At 35.4% G+C, this 25,744-nt stretch overlaps 1 protein-coding gene across 2 annotated transcripts; it reads left to right on the top strand.

The window, feature by feature from the left end:
• The first annotated feature begins 1,291 nt into the window (after positions 1 to 1,291).
• Positions 1,292 to 24,851, top strand: tlcd4b (TLC domain containing 4b). 2 transcript variants are annotated; one of them, XM_067381337.1, is made up of 7 exons: positions 1,292 to 1,568; positions 6,201 to 6,353; positions 9,907 to 9,996; positions 19,012 to 19,070; positions 19,186 to 19,280; positions 20,823 to 20,896; positions 20,988 to 24,851. In XM_067381337.1, exons 2-7 carry the CDS (start codon positions 6,208 to 6,210, stop codon positions 21,316 to 21,318), a joined length of 795 nt encoding a protein of 264 aa, XP_067237438.1. In that variant the 5' UTR covers positions 1,292 to 1,568; positions 6,201 to 6,207; the 3' UTR covers positions 21,319 to 24,851. The 2 variants fall into 2 exon arrangements, with proteins under 2 accessions (XP_067237438.1, XP_067237439.1); XM_067381338.1 differs by lacking the exon at positions 9,907 to 9,996.
• Positions 24,852 to 25,744: the final 893 nt, after the last annotated feature.

Here is a 25,744-nt window from a genome sequence, read left to right as displayed (position 1 = left end):
ATTTTCCGTCGGTCTTAGTACACGATACAACTAATTGATTCGCGGAATTGATTCGAAAATGGTAAAACTCAACTGTTTAACTCTAAGGGAGTTGGAAAATGAGCCTATTTTCAAAAAAAGTGGAGTGTTCCTTTAAGGCTTAGTATAATTTAAACGGATTTATAAATAATGCTTATGATTTATAAATCGAGGGAATGAAATAGTAAATTATGTGCACGATTTAGTCAATCGAGGGAACGAATTAGTAAATTGTGCGCACGATTTTTTTTTTTTTTTCTTGCATGTCATGTGTGGGGCTCCGTACTATATAGACCAAAACCACAATTTAATCCAAGCTGTAAACATGTTTGTTTTTTTGTTTTGTTTTTTTTTATTAAAGTTGAGTTTCTGCTCTCTTTTGGAGCCTGTCCCTAGTGTCCAGTCGATGAATTGCAGTTTAAATCAGTTCCGTATTGGCTTCAAGAGAAACTGGGGCTTGGATTTGACTCATAGTTGTGTGCTGTTATGTAAGTCACATGATTGGCTGAAAGATTAATATTACAATACATTTACAAGTAAGTGACTTACAAAAGAGGCACAAAAGCAATTTGTCAAAGATAATTGTATACAGTATATAACTAATTCCATGTTGTATTATATGCATAAGTCCACAGAGCCCAGAAACATAAGCACCATGTTGACCTGTATTCAGAAGAGTTGCAGTTCAACATGGGTTTTTAATGACTAAATTTTAGTTCCACCCAGTCTTTATTGTAGTTATATTTAATTACATCTTTGCTTGTGTCTGTATGATAAAGGCTCACAGCTAATTATAAGCTGATGTCACCTATAAAAGAAGTTATACAACTGCAGTGGCTCTAATTATGATGTCCAAATACTGTAGAAAAGGCTGGTTGAGTCAAATAACAAAAGCAGAACTATTCACTGCCATCGTCTGATGGTTACCTTTGCCTGTCTGCATTCAGTATGGGGGGGGGGGGGGGTTATCTAATGCAATTTCATTTGTAAACAACTACAGACAACATGAAGACTGCTTTCCCCAACCATGATGTGTAATAACTTGGTCAATATTGCATAACACCTGAAATGGACACTGAAATCTGCTACTGTCATGCCTTTCTCCTAGAATTATTGTGCATAACGCCATTAATACAGCATGTTTAATGCTAAAATGCAAACCAAATCGTTAAAAAACTAGAAATACAAACGTTTGTGTGGTGGGCGGGGCTTCGTTAGGGGGTGTGTGCGGGGAGGAGGGGAGTGGGCGGGGCCAGTGCTGACGTAACGCGGAGCCTGTCAATACGCTGAAGAAATGCAGTGTTTGGTGCGGCAGACTCCGTGGAGGTTTACGAAATCCTTGCGTGTTTATTAAAGGTCTGAAATGGCCTCGCTCCCAGAAATACAGGTTTACTCGCCAGTACGCCACTGAAGACGTGCGGGTTTAGAGACAGCGTGTGGGCAAAGCGCTCGCTAGCCGTCGCCATCTAAATAAACCTGGGTTCGTGGACAGAAGAAAGAAGACGACAGGATCTGGACACGTTTACACAGACCTATGCGACTCTTATCAGGTGATGTAAACAGTAAATGTCATTCGCAAAGCTTGTGTGTACAGCAGCATCGCTCTCTGCACCTGTCACATGCATTATTTACATGGCCATTGTTAGCGCGACAGATGAATAGAAAAGTTTAGCGCGCTAGAGTTGGTTTGGACACTCATTCAAGTCGCTACGTATGCACGGTTTCCTTACGCACTGCACATGCTACATATTTTCTGCGTAAAAGCGACTAGGTTGACTGCGTTTGGGCTTTGTTATTGTTCGCTAGTTTGAGAATAGGGGACGGTTACGCGGATCATTATTATGCAGAGCATTATGACGCACTGGGTATTATGACGCAGTCGCGCTTTCTTTCATGTTTTGGAGAAAGTGTGAATGTAGGATTCAAACTTAAGAGCTGCTAATTGTTGCATCGGCGAAACTGAACTCGCTCAGCGGAACGAGCTTCCGCATAATTTCGTTTGATAGCTGGCTAGCCTTCGTTTCTTGTCGCACTGCTTCTTTTAAAGACATATAACTTGTGTGAGTGTGATAGATAAATGCATTTAAACGTTATGGTTGTGTATTTAATTAAGCTTTACACTTTTTTAATGATTGCATATTTGATGCATTTCTTTCACACACACACTCATATGAAGAAATTACTTTTTCCAAAGAACTTACAAAAATATTAGTACGTTTTTATAACAAAGAAAGATTACTTAAGTTCTTATTTGAAAATTTAATTTAGAAAAAAATCATTTCTTATTGTCTTTATGTATTCGAAGATAACTGACTTCTAGTTTAATTGTTGTGTTGGCAAGCCCAGTGGTGTATATCCAGATGTTTCAGCTTGTGTCATCATGTATAATGCATTTAAATAGAGACCAGTCAACCACACACATGCCGTAAGACATGTAATAAAGTCAAGCCTAAACTGATGTTCAAACTCTATGAGCAGTGTTGGGGAAAGTTACTTTTAAAAGTAATGTGTTACAATATTGTGTTACTCCTAAAAAAAAAAGTAACTGATTGCATTACTTAGTTAATTTTTTGTGGAAAGTAATGTGTTATGTTACTTTTTCTCACCTAGACACCAAAATGAAATCAATAGGCTAATCCCAAGACTAAAGGAAATGCAAATTCATGTCTGTATAGTAGAGAACAATAAATGAGAAAACAAAGTAACTTGCATTACTTGCTTGAAAAAGTACAATACTGTGCTATTCCCCTCCAAAAAAAAGTAACTAATTGCATTACTTATTTACTTTTTATGGAAAGTAATGTGTTACGTTACGTTTTCTCACCTTGGCTGGGCTTGCTTGTTTTGTTTTTTAATAGCATAACTAATTTTAACAAATTTTCTACTGTAAAGGCCTTGTGACACCAAAAGTGCCACGAATAATCCCCAGACTATAGGATATGCAAATTCACGCCTGTACAGTAGAGATTTGTAAATAAGAAAACAAAGTAACTTGCATTACTTATTTGAAAAAGTAACTCAGATATTTTGTTGTAAATTTAAAAGTAACTTGCGTTACTTGTTTGAAAAAGTAACAGATATTTTGTTGTAAATTTAAAAGTAATACGTTACTTTAAAAAAAGTAACTCAGATATTTTGTTGTATAAATTTAAAAAGTAATGCGATCCTTTAGATATTTTGTTGTAAATTTAAAAGTAACTTGCGTTACTTGTTTGAAAAAGTAACAGATATTTTGTTGTAAATTTAAAAGTAATACGTTACTTTAAAAAAAGTAACTCAGATATTTTGTTGTATAAATTTAAAAAGTAATGCGATCCTTTAGATATTTTGTTGTAAATTTAAAAGTAATGCGTTACTTTTTGAAAAAGTAACTTAGATATTTTGTTGTAAATTTAAAAGTAACTTGCGTTACTTGTTTGAAAAAGTAGCTTAGATATTTTGTTGTAAATTTAAAAGTATTGTGTTGTTTGAAAAAGTAACTCAGATATTTTGTTGTATAAATTTAAAAAGTAATGCAATCCTTGTTTGAAAAAGTTAACTTAGATATTTTGTTGTAAATTTAAAAGAAATGTATTACTTTTTGAAAAAGTAACAGATATTTTGTTGTAAATTTAAAAGTAACTTGCTTTACTTGTTTGAAAATAATAGATTTTAGTTGTAAATTTAAAATAAATGTATTACTTTTTGAAAAAGTAACTTGGATATTAGATATTTTGTTGTAAATTTAAAAATAATGCGTTACTTGTTTGAAAAAGTAACTTGGATTTTTTTTGTCAATTTAAAAGTAATGCATTACTTGTTTGACAAAGTAACTGATATTTTGTTGTATAAATTTAAAAGTAACACATTATTTAAAAAAAAAAAGTAATCTGATTACATAACTTAAGTTACTTGTAATGCATTACCCCAACACTGAATGGGAATACCAAAACTTTAACAGTAACCTTTGAGAATGACCCTTATACTCTGACTTGCATGGTTTGTTGTTACTGAAACATCATCTAGTGTATCATGTTGTGGATGAATCGACATCCATTTGTGCATTATTCCCTAAAATCTATCATTCCCACTCCCAGCACAGGCTCAGCAGAGTCTTGTGACCAGCCATGAAAGACAGTGGTTATGTGGTGGTGGTCGTTTGTTTGTTGATGAAAGGTTACCTGTTGCACATTCCCTCTCAACAGTTCGTGTCACGCTACAGTGTGCAGAATGTGCTCCATACGTGCCCTCACCAGAGAGGATCACATGGTTTCCAGCCACCTTTTTTAGTCTGTAAATAGATTTACAATGGAAGTGTTAACTTAGGGCAATGGATCCTGGTTACTAGATTAAAGAAAGATATTGTGCAGATATCATCATGATCCAATCTGCTCCTCTTTAATCAATGTCTTATTGTTGCAGTCTCGTCAGTACCTGGGTAAATGATTTAAACCTTTATTAGTTTAATCTTAATAAAGCTGCATGTTTACTCACATTTTTGGTGGGATTAGTGTGATTGAGCCCTTTGTTTCTGTGTTAGACCCAATCATGAGAGGTTGCACAATGGAAGTTCAAGTAAATACAAGAGATCTATTGGAATGAACAGCCAGACATTTATGTGAAAGAAAGCATTTAAAAATACATGCATTCTATACTAAAAAGAATGCTTTATGTCAAAAAATGTGTTTTTTTTATGTTGATTAGGTTAAAATAAGTTTTTATTGCTGAAGTAGTTTTACCACTTTATTGCAAAGACATTGATGCAAAGGTATTTCTTTAGTGTGTTATAGCTTGATACAGTGATACAGCTTGAAAAATACCAGATGACTCAATATGACTCTTCAGCATGCTGGGGGACAGTGACCCCACTCTATGATGACACACACACACACACACACACACACACACACACACACTTATTGCATTCCTCTTGCCTCTGGTGCTCATTTGTCTGAGTTTTGGAGACATTGACCTGATATGAGATGTTTCCTGTGGTTGTTTTCGCTTAAAATTTCTTGAACTTTCTATTGTTGCATTTATCATTCCTTTTAATGATTCAAGAACTGCAAGTGTTAATGTGTGCAAGAACTGAATGAAAAACTGCATTGCACTGTAAACATGAATAAGTTAGTAAGACTCAAAGAATTTGAGGTGATCAGTTACATAAACTTTTTTAAGTTCGGAAATTCAAAATTTAAGTAAGCAGAACTGGCAGATTTCAATTTGGTAGTCGTACATTTTAATTGCTTTTAACTTGAAATTTTTGAGTAAGTTCATTTATACATTTAAACTTAAAATTATCATGTAATATTAACTTAATCTGTGTTGTATACTATCCTAAACATGAAGTTGCTTTGTCTAATACAAAAAAATTCAAAACTTTACACTGGTATAAAGCTTAATGGTTTATCTATTAAACTTTTTTATGTAGCAAGTCCATCACAATCATTTTTTGAATGTAAATTGCATTAACTGAGAATTTTCTGTTTAGATGATAGTGTGATGTTGTATAATGTTTAATATTTGAAACTACAATAACCCAGCTTTATTTAAGGGATTTTAGACAACTTGGAGGTTATCCTAAATTTAAGAAGTTATTTATGATCATTTTTAAGTTTTGTTTTAAAAAATATTTTAAGAAAAAAAAAAAAGAAAAGAACATTTGTATTTTTGGGAATGCATAATATTTCTTATTAGAAAACAAGAGAAAAATGACAGTTAAGAAGAATTTTCTATTTAAGAATTTTACACAAATCTGGATCCAAATGTGTAAACGTAAATTAAGCTATTTATGTTCTTTTCACTTTTGAAAATTTGACAAACTGTTTTGACTATTTTTAGATAGCATAAATAGAGACATAAAAATAAATCCATTTCCAGAAAAATGATTTAGTTTGTCTTTCTGTTCCTGTTCTTACGTTCTCCGTCACTCTTTCCCACCGTCATAATCTTCTTTCTGGAAAACATTTGAAAAACAATGACCTGCTTTCATGATATTACACTTTCTTTGTCAGTCTACTACTTTTCTCACAAACAGATTAATTCTTAACACATAGTCTTTGTGAAATGAATGAGCAGTCAATCAGATGCACTGTTATGAGCTTTTGACTGGTAAGAGATTTCACTTTGTCGGCAGAACGCAGTCAGTATTCGTTAGCTGAGCGAGCACAAGTGTGACGGTGTGTTTCTGATGTCTCGTGCAGGTGAGCGATGGATATGAGAGAGGTGTATGTGGTGGCTGGCAGCTTCGTGGGGTTCCAGCTGTTCTTCTCGTGCGTCAGTCCGGTTCTGTCTTCCAACTTCACGCAGGGTTATGGGAAACTTCCACCACACAAACTCAACGACTGGAACTCCAGGTATGAGCTTAATAATCACCCGAACAGAAATGTGGGTAGAAATGCATGAATAGGTATACGGTATAAACAGAGATGAATGGGTAGCTATGGATAAATAATGGTCAAACTGCAAAAATATATAGACCTATACATACACACGAAGCAGATCCAATGGAAGTCAATTATTGTGAAATCATGCATGTATGGCCTATGTATAGGTGCATTGATAATGTTACTGGGTTCATGTGTGCAGAAAGAGTAACTGGAGCTGGGTTCATGAAAATCTTAAGAAAAACTTATCTTCAAAAGTATCATTATCATTCATAAATCTGTAGTACACAAGTGTAGCTCAACGCAAGCGAGGTCTAGTGATCGCTGTACTGTATTGTGAAATGTAGGTGAATGGTTTTCTCTAATCACCTTTCCTCTTTGTAATCTTTTGAACCTGCTTAACTTGACCTTGCACCACTTAGTTAGGAAGAGATAGGTCTCTGTACAGCACTTTACATTGTTGTATAAAATGTTCGAGGTCAAATTGGTTTTAGAAGATATTAAATACCCCCGTTCTGGTTTTGACATCCTGCTTTCATTTAAAAGTCATGACGTGTTTAGTGAATGAAACTGATATGACATTCTGTCAGCAACTCTAAATGCTTTAATGCTGTAATGAAAGCACAACCTGCTGCATTGATTGCTTGTACTGGAGCTGCAGCATCTCTTTCTTTCCCTATAAAGACTGCGTTTAATTTTTGAAAGATTGTTTAACATCCACTGCCTTTTAACAATGGTACAACAATATATTTGTAATTATCATGGGATGAAAATAAGGCTGTATCGTTCATTTGATGTAATCTGATAGCAAGTATTTCCTGTAAAACTTGCCATCCTTGTTCACTTAACATGGTGGACAGAGAATTTAAAAAATAAATAACACATTGGATCAATGGTCTTCTTTTTTGTTTGTGTGTCCTGTCAAATGGTGAAAAGAGTCTTATGGGGTTTCTCAATATTCAGATAACGGATACAAAGGTCTACAGTCCACAGACAATGTTCACACTCAAGCACACTAATGGATCAGTTCAAATCGGTTCATTCACTGTCTGCTATCTATTATAGATACCATTTCCTGCTGTGTCAGCACCATGTTATCTATGTGATATTCCTAATGCAGACAGCGTGCAAATTATACAGTGACTTTACAGGGGATTCACTTTTTAACCCCTTAAATGTCACCCCCCTTTTTGAGCATAGATGCAAAAATACACTGTCCAAACTTAAATTGTTGTAATTCAAGAATGCTTTGTGAAAGCACAAAATGAAAGTAGGAAAAAGTTATAGAAGTTTAAATTTGCTGTAAATCAAATGTACAGTGTTCATTTTTTTATATAAAATACAGGTGCTGGTCATTAGAATATCGTGAAAAAGTTCATTTTTTTATTGTAAATTATTTTTAAAAATGAAACTTTCATATATTCTAGATTCCCTACATGTAAAGTACGTTTTTTTTATTATTATTTGTTGATTAGAGTGTACAGCTAATGAAAGTCCAAAATCCAGTATCTTAAAATATTAGAATATTTATATTTGAGTTTCATTAATTGACCATCCCTACAGTATAAATTCCGGGTATCTCTTGTTCTTTGAAACCACACTAATGGGGAAGACTGCTGACTTGGCAATGGTCCAGGAGACAATCATTGACAGCCTCCACAAAGAGAGAAAGTCACAGATGGTCATTACTGAATGGGGTGGATGTTTACAGAGTGATGTATCAAAGCATATTAAATGCAAAGTTGACTAGAAGGAAGAAATCAGGTAGGCAAAGGTGCACAAGCAACAGTGATGACCACAAGCTTGGGAATACTGTCAAGTAAAGCCGATTCAAATGAGACAAATGAAGCCGGAGTCAGCGCATCAAGAGTCACCACACTCAGACATCTTCAGGAAAAGGACTACCAAGCTACTTCTGAAACAGAAACAACGTCAGAAGCATCTTGCCTGGGCAAGAAAAAGAAAAAGATAAAAGTAAATTTTGCATTTCATGTTGAAATCATGGTCCCAGAGTCCAAGCTGCTTGAAGGCTAGTGGGAAGTTTCTGAAGTCAGTAATGATTTGGGGGGGACATCTGCTGGTGTTGGTCCATTGTGTTTTATCAAGTGCAAAGTCAATGCAGCCATCTTCCAGGAGATTTTGGAGCACTTTATGCTTCCATCTGCTGACAAGCTTTATGGAGATGCTGATTTCCTTTTCCAGCAGGACTTTAGCACCTGCCCACAGTGCAAAAACCACTTCCAAGTGGTTTGCTGACCATGATATTACTGTGTTTTATTGGCCAGCCAACATGCCTGACCCCTGAATCTATGGGATATTTTCAAGAGAAAGATGAGAAACAGTCGATCCAACAATATACAGTTGATCTGAAGGCTCAATAGTGCCTCAGCAGTGCCACAGGCTGATCACTTCCATGCCACACTTCACTGATGCTGTAATTTGTGCTAGGAGCAAGTCATTTGCTGTAATGTGTGCTGCCGACCAAGTATTAAGTGCACAAATGAACATACTTTAAAGAACTTGAACTTTTCTGTTTTGAAAATCCATTTTTTTATTGATATTAGGAAACATTCTAATATTTTGAGATATTGGATTTTGGACTTTCATGAGCTGTACGCTCTAATAATCAAAATTAAAAAAAAAACAAAAAAAAAAAAAACTTTTGAAATGTTTTACTTTACATGTAGGGAATCTAGAATATATGAAAGTTTCATTTTTAAAAATAATTTACAATAAAAAAAATAAACTTTTTCATGATATTCTAATTATATGACCAACACCTGTATATATTTTACAAAATAGTTTTTACCCTAAAATTGAGATAAAATCAATTTTACCAAGTTGTGTTCCACATTTGAAGTTTAATATTATGTTGGTCGCTGTTGTTGTTATGGTAAGAGAATAGGGGCTTGACTCTCGTTGCACGTCCATGCAGACAGTGTTTGAGACGCTACTGTAAGCTGCTGTGTGAACGGGACATTTCGAGACTCACACCTGTAAGTAAATGCGGTTGTCAATCCCCAAAATGTACAGTGTGAACGTAGCCATAGATGGAGTAGATTGCATTCAAAACCCCAAAGGTTCACATTCCTATACCTTGTCCTGGGTTGACATTTCATTCAAAGACGTTTTGATTTATATGCTGTTTAATGTTCGAAGATTATGTTTACATGTGTGTAAGCAATGCTTCCATCGCTTGCTTCTGCTTCTTCACTTGTTTTTGGATCTGGAGATTCTGTATACTCTTTCAGATGATGCTTAATATCGCCCCCTACTGTATACGACAGAAAATAATAGAAAACGATAGAAAATTCTGTCTATGGCGAGGAAAGAGTTATTTTTTGTGAATTTCAGTTCATTGATTATAATCTTTAAATTCAAATTCAAGTCGCAATTCTGCATTCTGTTCACTACCTCAAGTCAACTTCAGGAATTTAAAATACTTTTGTTTTAACTTCTTTTCAGGTTCAAGATCCAAATTTCTCTCATATTGGGAATAACAGCATTGTTTTTATGTCCTCAGGCTTGTGTCCACTGTCCATGCATTAATAGTGGGGCTGTTCTGTCTCTATATCCTGTGGTTTGATGATGCCGTCAATGAAGACCCCGTCTGGTAAGATGCCAGTAGTTCAAAAGCAGGGTTAAACTTCATGAACTTTTTGAATCTCATTGTGAAATTTTCATTTTCTCACCGTTTAGAACCAAACTCACAAATGCGTCTTTTGTAGAACAGCTATTTAAGAGTCCATAAAAACCCCGAAACAATTAGTACCAATCAATATTTAAGTGGCAATATTTGATGATATCATGGATTATATGTCCAGATGAGACAAATTTCCCTTTATCCTGAAGTTTTAATAGAAACGTTTGCTCTGTCATCAGAAATGTTGTGTCCACTGTAGTCGCCAGTGCAGAGAACTGCCGTCTCATTTGTCTTCTTGTCTTTATTTTTCTTTTCTTCTTTCCCTCTCTCTTTAATCTTTCCTTTTCTGCCTGCTGCCTGTTTGGTCTGCATCTTTGCATCCTGAAGGGGAAGAATGGTAATTTGTCTTTAGTTGTTGTCCTCTGCAGCTCTGCTCCAAAACTTACTGAGCTGCCTACCGAGACAGCATTTTGAGGCATCATAAGCACGCTTGCCCACAAGATGCCTTTTCCAAAAGGAAGTCAGCAACTTAACGTTTCCTTCTAAGTTGCCTTGATTTAGCACCATTGCATGAGATAAAGCAAACCCAGAATGTATTGGAACACACAATACTCTGAGCATAAAAATATAAGCTGCGTCTCAATTCGGAGGCTCCGTCCTTCCAAGGCTGCATTTGAAGACCGAATGCTTCACAGTGGCGCGACGAAGGCCTTCTCAATTTGAACCCTCCTTAATGGCCTTTCAAGTCCGCGTCCTTTGAAGGATGCAGCCACTGAATTGGGACACAGCTATATAGTACACACAAATATTAATAGCGACATGCTAATGCCAGACTCTGTTGGAATCAAAGTCAAGTCTCCCATCCAATTCATATTTGTTGCATGTGAAATTCCTGCTTTTGTTGAATATACAGCAAGGCAGCTCACTAGGTTTGGGAACAGAGCACTTGTCTTTGCATTTCACTTCTATATTCATCTCTTCTTTGCCATTTCCTTTTAACAGTGACACTTTTTCTGCTATTTTGTTTCTGTAGGTAATTTTTTCTTTCATTTTCTCCATAGAGATTTCATGAAATGCTTTAATAAAGAGCTTTGAATCGTACCAAACGTCTCTGAGATGAACCACAACATTGCACACTTTGTAAAAATAAACGTGAATAGGGAAAAAAGAGGGAATGAACTACTCATCCCATTGATTTATAATAATTAAAGTATAAACATAGTATTGCAAAATATCCAACCCAATCTCAAGAGTGAGAAGTGGCTAATTCATACAACCTCACTTTTACGAATTTATATGTTTTTTGCTAAATCGTATGTTTTTTTTACAAGTTGCCAAATTCGTATGAATTTGTACGAATGACGGACCCCTAACCCCCCCCAAACCTACCTGTCACTGGGGTTCGTATGAACTCGTACGAATTAGCCAACTCGTAAAATACTTCTGAATTGGTCATGAGATAGTGTTGAAATATCACATATTTACAAAATTACAAATATATAAATAAAGACTCATTTCAATTCTCAATTCTCAGAGTTTATGGTAGGACTGTTTTGAAAGCTGTACATTATGGTTAAAACGGTTTCTCTATGGAACAAATTAATATTTCTTGAAGGAATATTTGAAAATGAATATTTACTTCTGATAGCTTTTTCCCCAGTTCCTTGTTTTGTCACCTCTGCTCTCGCTTTATTTCTTTTCTCTTTATTCATCACCTCTGCTCCTTTTTTTCCCTGTTTTCTTTGGTTACCTGTTGACTTGTTCAGAGAGGGAGATGTATTTCTGTATGTCTGATGTTGTCAGTGTCTCTCTTCCTCTCTTCCTTCTCACTCTCTGAGATCAGAGAGTTTTTAATATTGCCAACAAGGCTCCTTTTCAGCAGGAAACAACAGATTCCCAGTCCCCCTCCTCTCTGGTATCATGTGACAGTCCTCTAGGCCTCCTCTGATCTGTCCCTCTCTCACTGTCCCATAGGCCGTCTCAGGCCAGAAATGCTCCCCACAAACACACTGCTGAGAATTAATTCCCATCCACCCCTCACTTCATCCTCATCCCCAATGGACTCTTTTCACATTTCCAGGGGGTTCTCAGAAGCTCAAGTCCTCATAGTTGGGTAAACTGGTGAGCCGAAAAACTACAGCAAATATAATTTTAGCATTCCCATTTGCTTGAATAGCAAGAGACAAAATCCACAATAGCATTTCTATGACTTTCCAAAAGAGGAAAACGTATCGAGAGATTGATTACGGTGGTCAGAAGACAGAAAGATGTCAAATTTGCCTTACTTTCTCCTGTTTTATTAGAAACACTTGCACAGTGAAATTGGTAGCACTTTATTTTACAGTCCTGTTTCCCCTTGTACATACTATGTACTTATTACCCAGTCACTGTAATTACTATAATAATTACTAACACTGAACCTACCCCTAAACCTAACCTTAACCCATGTAGTTACCTTATGTTACGTAAGTACACTAAGTATATATACTGTAAAATAAAGTGCAACTGTGAAATTTAATGCTAAGGTAATACAATAATGTTATAAATGACATTTTTACCAATTAAAATATTAAAAGCTTAGCTTGATTTATGATGTTAATAACTGGAAATGCATCACCACATGCTATGTTTCCATCCAAAGGAATATCACATTAAACATTTGTTTCTATCCCATGTGTTCAAGAGAACAAATTTGGAAATTTCTGGGAAATTGGTGTAAAATATCTGTAATATAAAAGGAAGTTGCTGGAATCAGAGAAAGTCACTATGGCTCAGAGCGTGCCGACGAAACACAAAAAACTGTCATGTTATCTTTACGATGGCCCAGTAGTGCACAACACAATGAAATTTAAACAATACAACGGAAACAAGTCACAACACAACAAAACTGCTGCAACACAACACAGCAGAAACAACCACAACACAATGATATTGCCACAATGAAAATGGAAACAAGCCACAACACAACAAAATTCAAACAACACAACGAAACTGCCACAACACAATAAAAATTGCCACAAAGAAATTGCCACAATGCAATGGAACAACCACAACACAATGAAATCGTCATAAGAAAATGGAAACAACCACAAAATAATGAAATCAACACAACGGAAACAAGCCACAACACAACGAAATTTAAACAACGTAATCCGTAACACAACGAAATTGCTGCAACAAAACAAAATTGCCACAACACAATGAAATCGCCACAATGCAATGAAATTGCCACAACACAGCGAAATCATCACAAGACAATGGAAACTGTCACAACACATTGAAATTGCCACAAGACAATGGAAACAACCACAACACAATGAAATCAATACAATGGAAACAAGCCACAACACAACCAAATTTAAACAACGCAATCCGCAACAAAACAAAATTGCCACAAAACGATGAAATCGCCACAATGGAACAAAAACAACCACAACAGAATTAAATTGCCACAATGAAACTGCCACAACACCACGAAATTTAAACAACACAATGAAATTGCCACAAAACAGCAGAAAAGCCTCAAAAGAATGTGTGTGGCTTGTTTCCGTTATGTTGTGCCGATTCAGTTATGCCGTTTCCGTTGTGTTTAAATTGCATTGTGTTGTGCACTACTGGGCCACTGTATGTGTTGCGTTCTGATGCCTGGTGTTAGGGAACGCATTGTCTGCTTTGCTCTTTTCATATTCGTTTTTGCTCTAAGTCTTCTCTTGCTGTCGGGGGATCATGGCGCGCTTTAGAAGGAAAGGTTTCTGTCTTTATTTTTCTTTTCTCGTTATGACCCATCTGAGCAGCCATCGCATGAGTTGTAAATATCCAGTTTCAAGTGTAGGTAAATTGCATTTTGTGCATCTCAAGCTACATGAATCGATATTAATGTCGGTCTACTGTATAACTAATACAGTTAGAGCTGATGGTAACAGGGTTTTACAGTCTTGATGGTCTTGTGCTTGTGTCATTCAAGGTGAATTTTAGAAGGTACATTTAATGCTGATATTTCTACAGACATCTTATTTTCAATAATCAGTGGTATACTTTACAAAATGATGGTAAAAGTGACATTTTAAGCTCTTCCGCCAAACTTAACAAAATGTAAGATAAAGTGATATTTATGTGTCCCTGCAGAGTTCATTTGCTGAAAGAAGGATGATGTTAGTATATTACATTAATAAGGGGTGGTTATGATGACAACTGGAGTGATTCATAACTTGCGGGCACAACAACATTCCTTTTATATAATGTCAAATATGGGATTGTCTTTTCATTTGAACTAGGACATGTCCCCCGTTTTGTGTTTTCAACTGTATTAGCAATTGTTCACATTTATCTACACGCATGGTAATGAAAGGCACTCATTTTGTAGAATGACCCAACAGAAAGTTATTTTATTTCAGCGACTGGGTTTTTGTTTGCTAAATTAACAAAGCAATTATGCCTGTTTACTCACTGATTGTTTGGTCTGGTCTCGCCTGAAGAGTCTCGCTCCACAGAACCTTTTCAAAAGTTCAAGCCGATCTCTTTGTGTTTTGTGGTAATGGCTTGATTCAAGCCTTTTTCATTAGATTTGTCTATACTTGTAGCTCTAGCCTGTTTTGTGTTTTGTGGTAATGGCTTGATTCAAGCCTCTTTCATTAGATTTGTCTATACTTGTAGGTCTAGCCTGTTGGGTCAGGTATCAGATTCTGTTCCCCAAAGCTGATGGTGAACTGAATTAGATCAAAGTTGAAGAATCTTGCTTGGGTATGTCCATTTGAAGGCTAATACTACATCTATCTATCTTCCCCTATCTATTTTCCCCATAAACCAATGAGTTATCTGTAGTCAGGTAAGAATAAAATAACCTGATAGTTAAATAGATTAAAGGTTAATGTCAGAAGGACATGTTCCACATTAAAACCATAAACCTTCTTGAAAGAAATGGATTAGATAAGAGGGCACATTTAATATAATTAAAAGACTTTTCGTTTTAAAAATCACAAAGTAATAGTTTAAAAAATAAAGAATTATGGTGTCTTTTTTTTCCGGCAAACTGTACTTAAATGTACTTAAAGGTGCAGTATGTAATATACTGTATAGACAGCTAGCTGATGAAATAGGTACTGCAGTATAAATTCAAAATATTGGAGAGGGTTGTCTCTCCCATCTCCTCAGACATGCGGGTTGCCAGATTGAGGACACGCAACAGGAATTGGAGCGCAATTGACAATATAAAGCGACAAGCCTTACACAGTAATTTGATGAGTTGATGTATTCACATTTAAAGGAATAGGCTAGTTCACCCACAAATGAAAGACGAAAATTATCACATAACTTACTCAACCTCAAGCCATCCTAGGTGTATATGTCTGTCTTCTTTCAGACAAACACAATCTGAGTTATATTTAAAAAAATTTCCTGGCTCTACCAAGCTTTATAATGATAGTAAATGGCGCTCACGATTTTGAAGCCCAAAGTAGCGCATCCTTCCATCAGTAATCCATACGGCTCCAAGGGGTTAATAAAGGCCTTCTGAAGCAAAGTGATGGGTTTTTGTAAGAAAAATATCCATATTTAAAACTACGGCCCTGGAGCCTTATGGATTATATTTATGATGGATGGATGGATGCACTTTTTTGGGCTTCAAAATCATGACCGCCATTCACTACCATTATAAAGCATGGAGGACTAAGGATATGTTTTAATATATCTCGGATTGTGTTGGTCTGAAAGAAGAAAGTCATATACACCTAGGATGGCATGAGGGTGAGTAATTATAGGATAATTTTCATATCCCTTTAATATGCCTCTGGTCCTAGAGCTTTTTAGATGGATACCACAACTTTTTAGGTCAGGTATAATCTGCAATCTCTGACCCAGTTTCTTTGCTGGATTCCTTGACTGAAATACGCTGTGTTTTCCTCCAACTGGCAACCCGGGCTGTCGAAATACTATTGGGTAAATTGGCAGTGGGTGGAATCACATAATTTTTTGTTGTTTATTTCCTGATTTGTATTAGATTTTGAATCACAAACTTGCACTTCCATTGATTTCAATACTTTTTGTGTTTGTTCAGAAACAAAGATGAGTAGGTAGTGAAAAACTCCAGATATATTTTGATATATGGAAAAATTGAGTCAACTAAAGTGTACCTTATTTTCCCCATATTGTTTAGTAAGAAAGATCATAGATACTTAAGAACCACTTGCGCTCGTGAGATGAAGTGTGAAATCCTGCATGAAGGCATCATCTGTGCAGTGCTGGGCGGGCAGTGAGAGTTCAGGTGCTTGACTGAGGGGTCAGAGTTCAGTGAAGGTGACAGTGGAGTCACGCAGAGGGTAACTGAGCTTCCTGTGCATGAGAGTCTGCTAGCGCTCATATTGAGATCGTGTTTCACACACTCGGCCTCTGCTACTGGACACCTGCGATCGCTGTGTATCAGTTCCCTGATCGCTTTACAGGCTCAGACAGAGACACAGATCTCAGGGACACATGTACTGTAACGCTGGCATGTTGTCCACTCAAGATATTCATCTTCCATATGGCAAGCACACGGGTTTGTTTAGTTCATTTCACCTCTCTCAAATGACCCCATCAACTTCACTCAAATGTATGTTCATGACAACAAAACGCTAGCTGTGATGCTTGATGCCATTCTCTACAGTTTGAGCTACTATATACTATAAGTTTATGCGGCTTTTTGTCTTTTATTAATTATGCTCTTGTTTCAAAAGATCATCCGTTGACCCATTAGGGCCGTATGATTTCTGCAATGCTGAAAACACAGACAAAATAATGGAATTCAGTAATAAAAATGGAATGTACTTTTATAATGTGGAATGTCATGGAATTTGGCAAGATTTGGATGAATAAATCAAAAGTAGGACTGTACACTTAAGCCGGGGACACACATTAACGATTGTAAGCCCGATTGTGAATGTAATTTATTACTTACTGATCATGCCCAAACGTGCCGAGTCAGAAATAGTTGCGTTCAGTCTGTGTTTACAGTCAATGTTTAAATTCCATGTGTAATCTGCTTCAGTCAAAGGAAACAGTCTTTGTGTGTTGAGCTCAGTCTTAGAATGCTTTAGCTAGTCGTTAAGTGTGTCCCCGGCTTTAATAATGATATAGACTATATCTGTGAATATTAATATTATTAAATAATTATGACAGAAATATATTACCATTATACAGTAGAATGTCTTTCTCCAAGTAATAATGACAATAATAATAATATAAATCATTAAAACATTATTTTTTTAAGGAATATTGCACAATTTCTCATCCATGTTTTAATATAAAACTCTACTGTGAAGGACTTTGTTTGCCAAAAATGAAAGGAATTGTTTACATGTCATTTGATTTACATTTTAAAAGATTAATTAAGTCATTGAAGTTATATTAATTTACTTTTTTACCACTATTTTTAATAAAAGATTTTATTAAATCATAAACTATCCAGAAAAATTAATTGTTAAAGTTTTATGAAAAACAGTTGGTTAAACATTCTTTTTGTTTATTAAAATCGAATTAAACCATTAAAATGGAATAAATGAAATGGAAACCAGAAAAAAAATGATGTCAAATTGATTAATCATGATTAATTGCATCTAACATAAAAGTTTGTAAATATAAATATGTGTGTATATATAAAATATATAATATATACACACACACACACATTTTTACACTGTGAAAAAATCCCAGTCAAATTTACGGTAAAAAAACGGCAGCTGTGGTTGCCAGAACTTTACTGTAAAAAATCTGTTAAATTAACGGTAAAATAACGTATTTCATTAACTGATATAATGTTAATTTACCAACCTAATGAAGTACTAATATCTGTTTTGTACCTTTATAATACACTGACAGTCACCAAACACAGTGGTGATAAGAGTCACATGATGAATCAAAGTTCATCACAAGCAGCTTTTCCACAAGCTGAGAAGGACAACACTAACATATAGAAGGTGCACACGGTGTCATTCACACACACACTAAACACCATCATGGTAACATGCATGAAATTTAAAAAATGCAATAAACATTGATTTAACAACATTAGATGTAACATAAAACCCTAATGTACATAACTGATTAGAAAAAAATGAGAAAAACTAAGAAGAAACAGAGTTTTTTCAACGAAAATATATAAAATGTGAAGTGTCACGCAGGGAATTGTGGGAATGTCAATTTACGGTTTTTCATTGTAAATTTTACAATGAATTGTTATTTTTCACTTCCAAAAACTAACCTTAACGGTATTGTACCGTAAAATTACATTAAATGTACCGTTAGATCTATTACAGTTATTCGCCGTATATAGTACGGAAACTTTCTGTAAACCAATCAACAGTTTTTCACCGCAGCATTTTTACAGTCTTTTACTGTTAAAATCACGGTCATTTTTTACTATCTTTATATACACAAACTTTTGTTATATGCAATTAATTGCAATTAATCGATTTTACATCACTGGAAACAAAAAGAAAAACTAAAAAAAATGACAGTTCAAGAGGTCATAGCACACATTTGGTTCACATAATAAACATTTTTATAATATATTTGCAATTAAGTAGATATGTATTTGCTTACAAGAGACTATTACCAGAAATCTGTGACCATGAAAAAAATTTCAAATATTCTTGAATGGTGTTTTTATTTTGAATGCAAATGTTGGGGAATTTCATGAAATATTGTTTCACTGGAATGTGATTTCATGGAGGAACGTCACTTGTACAGTTGGCAGTGTTGACAGTGGCATGTTGCCAGTAATAGTACAGTAATAAATGGCTTCAGTCAGACACAGCACCACTCCCTCAGGCTTTGTTGTTGGCTAAGGTTTCCATCTGCAGGTTTATTGGGTGGTGATGCTTTTATGGATTACCCCTTTCAGAAAGAAACAGTTCATACTAATCTTATTTAATCCTCATTGCTGAGTGACTGCATTTCTTATGCTGTTGTCTTTGCCTTTTGTTTGAGCTTTATCATTTTCTCCTTCCTCAGGGGTGATCCTAACATGGTTAAGCTCAATGTGGCCATCACCTGTGGATACCTGTTCTATGGTATGAATCGTTGTTTTATTATGGAAGTTCAAGCACAGATGACACATCTTTTCAGGTTTGTCTACATTTTTTTTTACTCTCTTGTTTTCTCTTCTATCCTCTACTCTTCTCTCAGACCTGGTGCTTCTAGCTTGTAACTGGAGTACCATGGGCGACGTGTTTTTTGTCTGTCACCACTTGGCGGCGCTGTATGCTTATGGATATGTGCTGGTAAGTACCTGGTAATACAAAGCACATCATGAAAGGCTCTTGAAATTGAGGGCATTTACTGTAAATAAAGAAGTCTGATATAAATGAAAAATCTTTGATAAATCAAATAAAACTGTAATTGTAGGTATCGTATGTAGTCAAATTGACTGTAAATATTATTTTCCAAGTATACTTTTTCTTATTTTAATTTTTTTTATAATTATGAATATTGTGTTTGACTATCATAAATTAAAAGGTTAGTTTGGGCTGTCAAATGACACAAGCTCAAGAAAACTTGCAGTTTTTATGAGACTTACACAGTCTTGTTTGCTTAGTTAGTATATTAGTTATGGTACAAAATTGTATGTTGTTTTCCCATATATGGATATTAATGTTTCACTGCTTATTTTTAAATAAGAATAACATATATAAATATATGGGTCAATGATGTGATGGGTCATTTGTTTGTCCAAAGGCCTTAATAATAATTAAAAAAAATAATAAAGATATGACATCCAAAGTATGTAAGGTATTAAGATCACTTTTATTTAATCCAAAAGGTTGTAATTATATTTTGCTACATATAAAGGTATTTTAAAGATTTTAAAGTGTCAAAAGGTCATTTGGTTTAACCGTCCAAAGACCAATACAGCCATTTCATTTGTGATTAAAATATCTTAAAATGTAATAAATGTATATATTTTTTTATTCTGGCATGATTTTATATTATCATTTATCAACATAGTGCAAAATTATATTAAAATTATGTGTAGAAGTCTTTGCTTTGTTATGAGAAAGAATGTCTGGAAAAATGAAGTTCATTGATGTCATTCGGAGTAACCAAAATAAAGGGACCATTTTGGACCAAGTCATGTGGTCAATATCATGTGACAGGATGTGACATCATTCAGACACCTGCAAAGGACCACATTATCATGAAGCAAAGTAATTAACTCTCTTTTAACTATTTGAAAAATTAATGTTTTCACTTGCTCATACTCATGTCCCGAAACATCAGGTCATTTGGTGCAACCGCTATAAAACATGGAAAATGTTGTAATATTTTAAAAACTTGTAATAAATATAAAATGTTTGCTTGTCCTTTTGTTAGATCACTAGCTAGCTAGATATCAGCCTGTTAGCATTGTTTGAAAATATTGTCATTCAGTATAACCAAAAATGTCATTTGGTTAAACCGAAATTTTGGTTAAACTGAATGACTTTTTGGTGACATATTTTGTCCATCTTGTAAAAAATGACAAAAACAGTGTTAATTGATTATAAAAACTACATAATCTCATTGTTAACACTTAATAAAACTTCCAAATTAATTATATCTCCATTAGGGTTTTGTTTTTTTGTTTTGTTTTTTTTTACTTTTTAAAAAAATTCGTCAATGACCCATATACACACACACACCACAGCTCCATGGCTCCATGTAAAAATTAATTAATTAATTAATTAATTAATTAATGTAAATTCAGAAAATGAAAACATGTAGAGGTATTCAAATAATTATCTGTATGATCTGCATTTTTAATGTTTTTTTGTTTTTTTTCCCAGACACGCGGAGTGCTTCCCTATTTTGCAAACTTCCGACTGATTTCAGAATTGTCAACGCCATTTGTGAATCAAAGGTGGGATTTGTTCACTCATAGGGAGAGATTTATTTAGAACCATTAACTTGCCAAATGCTAAACTTCTCGTTTGACCTCTATCTCTCTGCAGGTGGTTTTTCGAAGCGTTAGCCTACCCTCGTACCCACCAACTGGTTGTCACCAACGGCATCGCGATGGCGGTCGTGTTCTTCCTGGTCCGGATTGCCGTGATGCCCCCCTACTGGGCGAAGGTGTTTGGCACCTTCGGTACGCCAGCGTTTGAAAGGCTTGGTCTCAGTGCTCAGGTGGCTTGGATCGTATCCTGCATTTGTTTGGATATCCTGAATACAATATGGATGTACAAAATCGCCCGCGGCTGCTACAAGGTCATAACCGGCAAGCTAAGAGGGGGCAAAGTGGACTCCAAAAAGAGCGATTTCGTGAACAACCACACAGACTGAGAATCATCCGCAATAATGACCTATAGATTAGACATATTCGCTTCCCAGAATATAGCAACTTTGGAGTCCTTTCCATTGTTCTTTGGATGGACGTGCTCTATAAAGGTTTTGTGTGGTTTTAGCCTATATGTCATTTACAAACAATCTGAATTCACCTACACCGGTGAAAGTCAAGTAGATAAATGCCTCAAACACAACCAAAGTGCCTCAAAGCACAAAGAGAAGCAATAGAACATAAATATATGAGCTTGTGACCACGGAAAGTCCATCGCATCTCCATCACAAAGCCTTATCCAGTCAGTTCCCACCTATGTTTTTTTCTCTAAACCAATCGTGGTTGGCTTTAAGAGCCATGCTTCCTGTGATATTTACACTGATGTGCCTCAGTGGTCTCCAGGTTTGAACTTGTTCCATAATTGCTCATTTGTTGGCGGATTGGAATTGCTCATCGAATTCATTCAGTCTTACGTCAACACTACATTGCCAGTCTGACTAGTTGCAAGGCTCCGTGAAACCACAGATCTACCTCTCTCTCACCCCGTCAAGCACAAGTGTAGTAGTACCTGCCCATCCTAGAACCAACACCGTATGGACTTGCTGCGAAAAGACGGTCCATGAGAATCAAGCGCTCACGACCTTTACTGTTATAGCCCATACCTGCACAACTCATCTTATGTATGTGACGTGTGCTGGCAAAATGAGTCGCAATGAGCACATTTTCAAAAATGACTTATTGTTATTCTCCATTAAAAGAAAAAAAATCAAAAAAATGAATGAGCTACACCTGTTTGAAGTCAATTTTGAGATTTTTTTTATTTTTTTTATTTTTTTAAAGTTTTCTGAAGGTTCTAAAACAAAATCACATAGCAACCATACCTGATAAAACCACCAAATTTGGCACAAAGCTAGTCAAAAACCCATATCTATAGGGAAAAAAATATATATATTAAACTTTTTTGCATGATTCTACAATTGTTTGATTAACATTATGAAACAGACAGCCTATATATTAACACGGTATCACACGGATCTAATATAATGTTACACATCAGATGTTTTTCCCTAATAGTTAACCAAAATTTAATTTAAGACATAACAGATAATGTTTGAGTGAATATTTTTTTTTTAATAGCCTACTGTAATTCTGTGAATATGTGTATATCGGGATCGCGGCGTCTTTGTGCGCGCGCTCTGGATCTGTCAGTCAACGCCAGTAAGATCGTTTTGTTTACATCAGCATGAGCTTGAAAATCACATTTCATTTGTTCAGACTCATACCATATATGAATATTCACAAAGTTGGAATGCTGCACTTTAAAACGACACCAAACTTGTGCTGAGGGGAAGCGCTAGTCGTCGTGAAGCGAGCAGAGAAAAACGGCATTTTTCACGGTTAAAGGAAAGGTAGGCCTACTTCCCTCAGAAAACGTACAAATAAAGATACTTTTAGATGTTTAATTGCTATTTGAAGCATTGGGATCGTTTGACGAGGGCTCAATGAACTATTTTTTTGTGAAAACCTCACAAAACCGTTCACTTGTTTTACATGTAGCTCGAAATTAGCCTGTGTGCATTCCGACTCATTTTGCCAGCCCGGGTCACATGTTACACCTCAGTCGCTCTTTTGCATTTCCAGAAGTTGTCTTCCATGTGGAAATGCAGTGCAAAGCTGGTTTGTAAAGCCTTCAGATTTTCATTGGTTTTGTGTGCATGCTTCATTTCCGACCGTGTTGGTCTGCCTTGAGGTCATGTTTGCATTCGATTCAAGGAAACTGTAGTGGTTTATCCATTTCTCAGGTTCTTGCCTTCTATAGCTCTTCATTTTCTGTATGCATTTCTCCAACAGGCTGAAGTTGCATTATGGTTTCTCTAAACTACACGTGCACAGGTTTAAAACTGTTTCTGTTCTCGCCAAATAGCCAGTTTAAACGACTCAAACTTTCATCTCAGTCCTTAGTTCTGTTTCTGCCAAATTCAAGGGTCTTTTCAGCTTGTTGCTCAGCCCAGGCTTTTGTCATGATACATGAATGCTGATTCTCTTGAATGTGATTTCCAGCTTATATTTATTTGGGCATGTGAACCCATGTTGCATTGTGCTGTGGTGTTACGATACAGTATATATGTGTGTAAAACATATGCAGTACTTAATTCTGCCAAGTGAGGACAAAATCCTTCTGTATTCAGAGCTAGTGTTTCTCTTCTGAAATCAGGTACGCCTCTAAATTGAATGTTATTTTGACTTGGATGATTTCTGGTAGAGAATGGGAGAAATTTGTGGGAAATGTAGTTGTTTGCCTTATCCATAATTTGAAATAACCAAATCATCCTCTAGGCCTTGAAAATGTGAAGCTGTGACAATAGAAAAATATTCTGGTGATGTTCTGGAGAAGGAAGTGTAACAGGAAATGTAATTATATGTACTTAAAATATCTGAAATGTCTGAAATTAGCCGTAATCTTCATATGGAAATGCAAAAGAAGGTTAGGCTTCATGGTACGAAATCCACAAAAACGTTGCACAATCGGATGCCTTTGTGGCGTCAATATTGTAATGTTCTTCAATGGCTGGCCGTCCTCACTATGCTAGTAGTAGCCTATTGCATTTTGAAGGGCTGATTAAAATCAATAAAAAGTTCAAGTACAAATTGGATTAACAATACTATAAAAATAAGTATTCATTAAAACTTAGTTATTGATGGTTTTCTTTACAATAGCCACACACACACACAAAAAAAACGTGCCTGTTGCTATATAAGCTACAAGGTTTGAGTGTATGAAATGAGAGTATACATAGGACTTTACTAGTACAAAGCAGCCGTAGAGTTAGTATAACACTAATATTAGTACTGTGCCTAGCTCAAGATTAGCTTAAACTCCTACGTAAGAGTGGAGAATGTGAAAAAATGGCTAAATCTAGGATAACCTTAGTAGACGGGATCCCCCATATCAAACATCCCATTATTGTTTACAAAAACCTTTGTAATAATCCATGCTGCACTTGCCTGCTCTCGTTTGGTCCGATCCTCGTGTGGAGCCAATAGATAGTATGCTAACCAAGATAAAATGTGTTTTTTTTTTTTTTTTTTTTATGATCACAAGGAGCCCCAAATTATTTCAGTGTTTCAAGCTCACGTGACTTTAAAAATGAGCAGTCGCCATCAAATAAATCATATAGGCAGGCAGGATAAATGTTCAATTGCTTTACTGTATTGGAGAAAAGGAAACCCATATTTGTTTTTGATTATCAATAGAGTGCAAAAGTTCCCACCCTCTTTTCCAGCGGTGCTGGTTCCGGAAGTATTTTTTTCATTCATTTTTCCCATAGGGATTTAAAAAAAAAAAAAAACTTTGTTAAAGAGTTAATCACAGTACTACAAACTTTGATTTGAAGCAAAAAAGTATTTGAAAATCGGACAAAAAGACAAAGGTACGACTGTGTACTTAACGGTTTTTGTGAGGGAAAGAACTACAATCCAATGAAGCATTGCGAACAGATTATTTAAGCTTAGTTTTAAAATAATCATTTTTAGCTCAAATTCCAGATGAAAAACTACATTACCCATGATGCAGTTCAGAAAACTCCACCAATCAGAAAGCCAAAAAAAGCAACATGCTCCAAAATAGATCTTTAGCTCCACCCACTCCAATGAAGCGCTGAGAATGACTAATTGAAATACTGAAATGTTTGTATATATGTGCGTATATTGCAATAAACTTAAAATACATTGGTTTTTATACATATAGGCTAATCAACATTTGTAAATGTTCAGCGTAGTTGAATTAAAAACAATGGAGAAACATAAAACTACTCATTTACAAATGCTGATTAGCCTATATGTATAAAAACCAATATATTTTAAGTTTATTGCAATATATATATATTTACAAACATTTCAGTATTTCAGTATCAGCGCTTCATCGGAGTAGGTGGAGCTAAAGATCTGTTTTGGAGCGTGTTGCTTTTTTCGACTCTGATTGGTGGAGTTTTCTGTACAGCATCATGGGTAATGTAGTTTTTCAACAGGAATTTGAGTTAAACATGATTATTTTAAAACTAAGCTGAAATAATATATAAAATAATGTTGACTTCAGCAGAAGCAAATACTATTGATCAACAACCTTGTGGCTCACAGTCGGTCTGTCTTTAAGCATTTATACATCTTTCATTCAAAATCAGTTTCCTTATGCAAATGAATGGAGTTTTTACTTCCGGATCCCAACATTTGCAGTCTGTAAGGAGCAATAATCAATGGCATGGTGACTAGACAGATTTTTCTACCTGTCCAGATGTTTGGACAGGGCTTTTTCCTTCTTATGCTGTCAGCCTTTTGTACAGACAACCTGGTATTCAATGGAATCATTTACTATGTGCAATTTGGTGACTAGTCCAATGCCAGTATTGAAAACCTATGTATTTGTACATACCT

Source organism: Chanodichthys erythropterus, chromosome 3 (genome assembly GCF_024489055.1).
Source record: "Chanodichthys erythropterus isolate Z2021 chromosome 3, ASM2448905v1, whole genome shotgun sequence".
Lineage (NCBI taxonomy): Eukaryota > Metazoa > Chordata > Actinopteri > Cypriniformes > Xenocyprididae > Chanodichthys > Chanodichthys erythropterus.
The sequence above is the reverse complement of the archived record's forward strand: the minus strand, read 5'-3'. Positions and strand labels throughout refer to the sequence as shown.

What these genes read in the sequence shown, in the direction of transcription:
- tlcd4b (XM_067381337.1), top strand. Translation starts at nt 6,208, where the DNA reads ATGGATATGAGAGAGGTGTATGTGGTGGCTGGCAGCTTCGTGGGGTTC. An exon ending in ATGCTTATGGATATGTGCTG is followed by an intron (nt 19,281 to 20,822) that starts GTAAGTACCTGG and finishes TTTTTTTCCCAG; the next exon opens with ACACGCGGAGTGCTTCCCTA. An exon ending in ACGCCATTTGTGAATCAAAG is followed by an intron (nt 20,897 to 20,987) that starts GTGGGATTTGTT and finishes ATCTCTCTGCAG; the next exon opens with GTGGTTTTTCGAAGCGTTAG.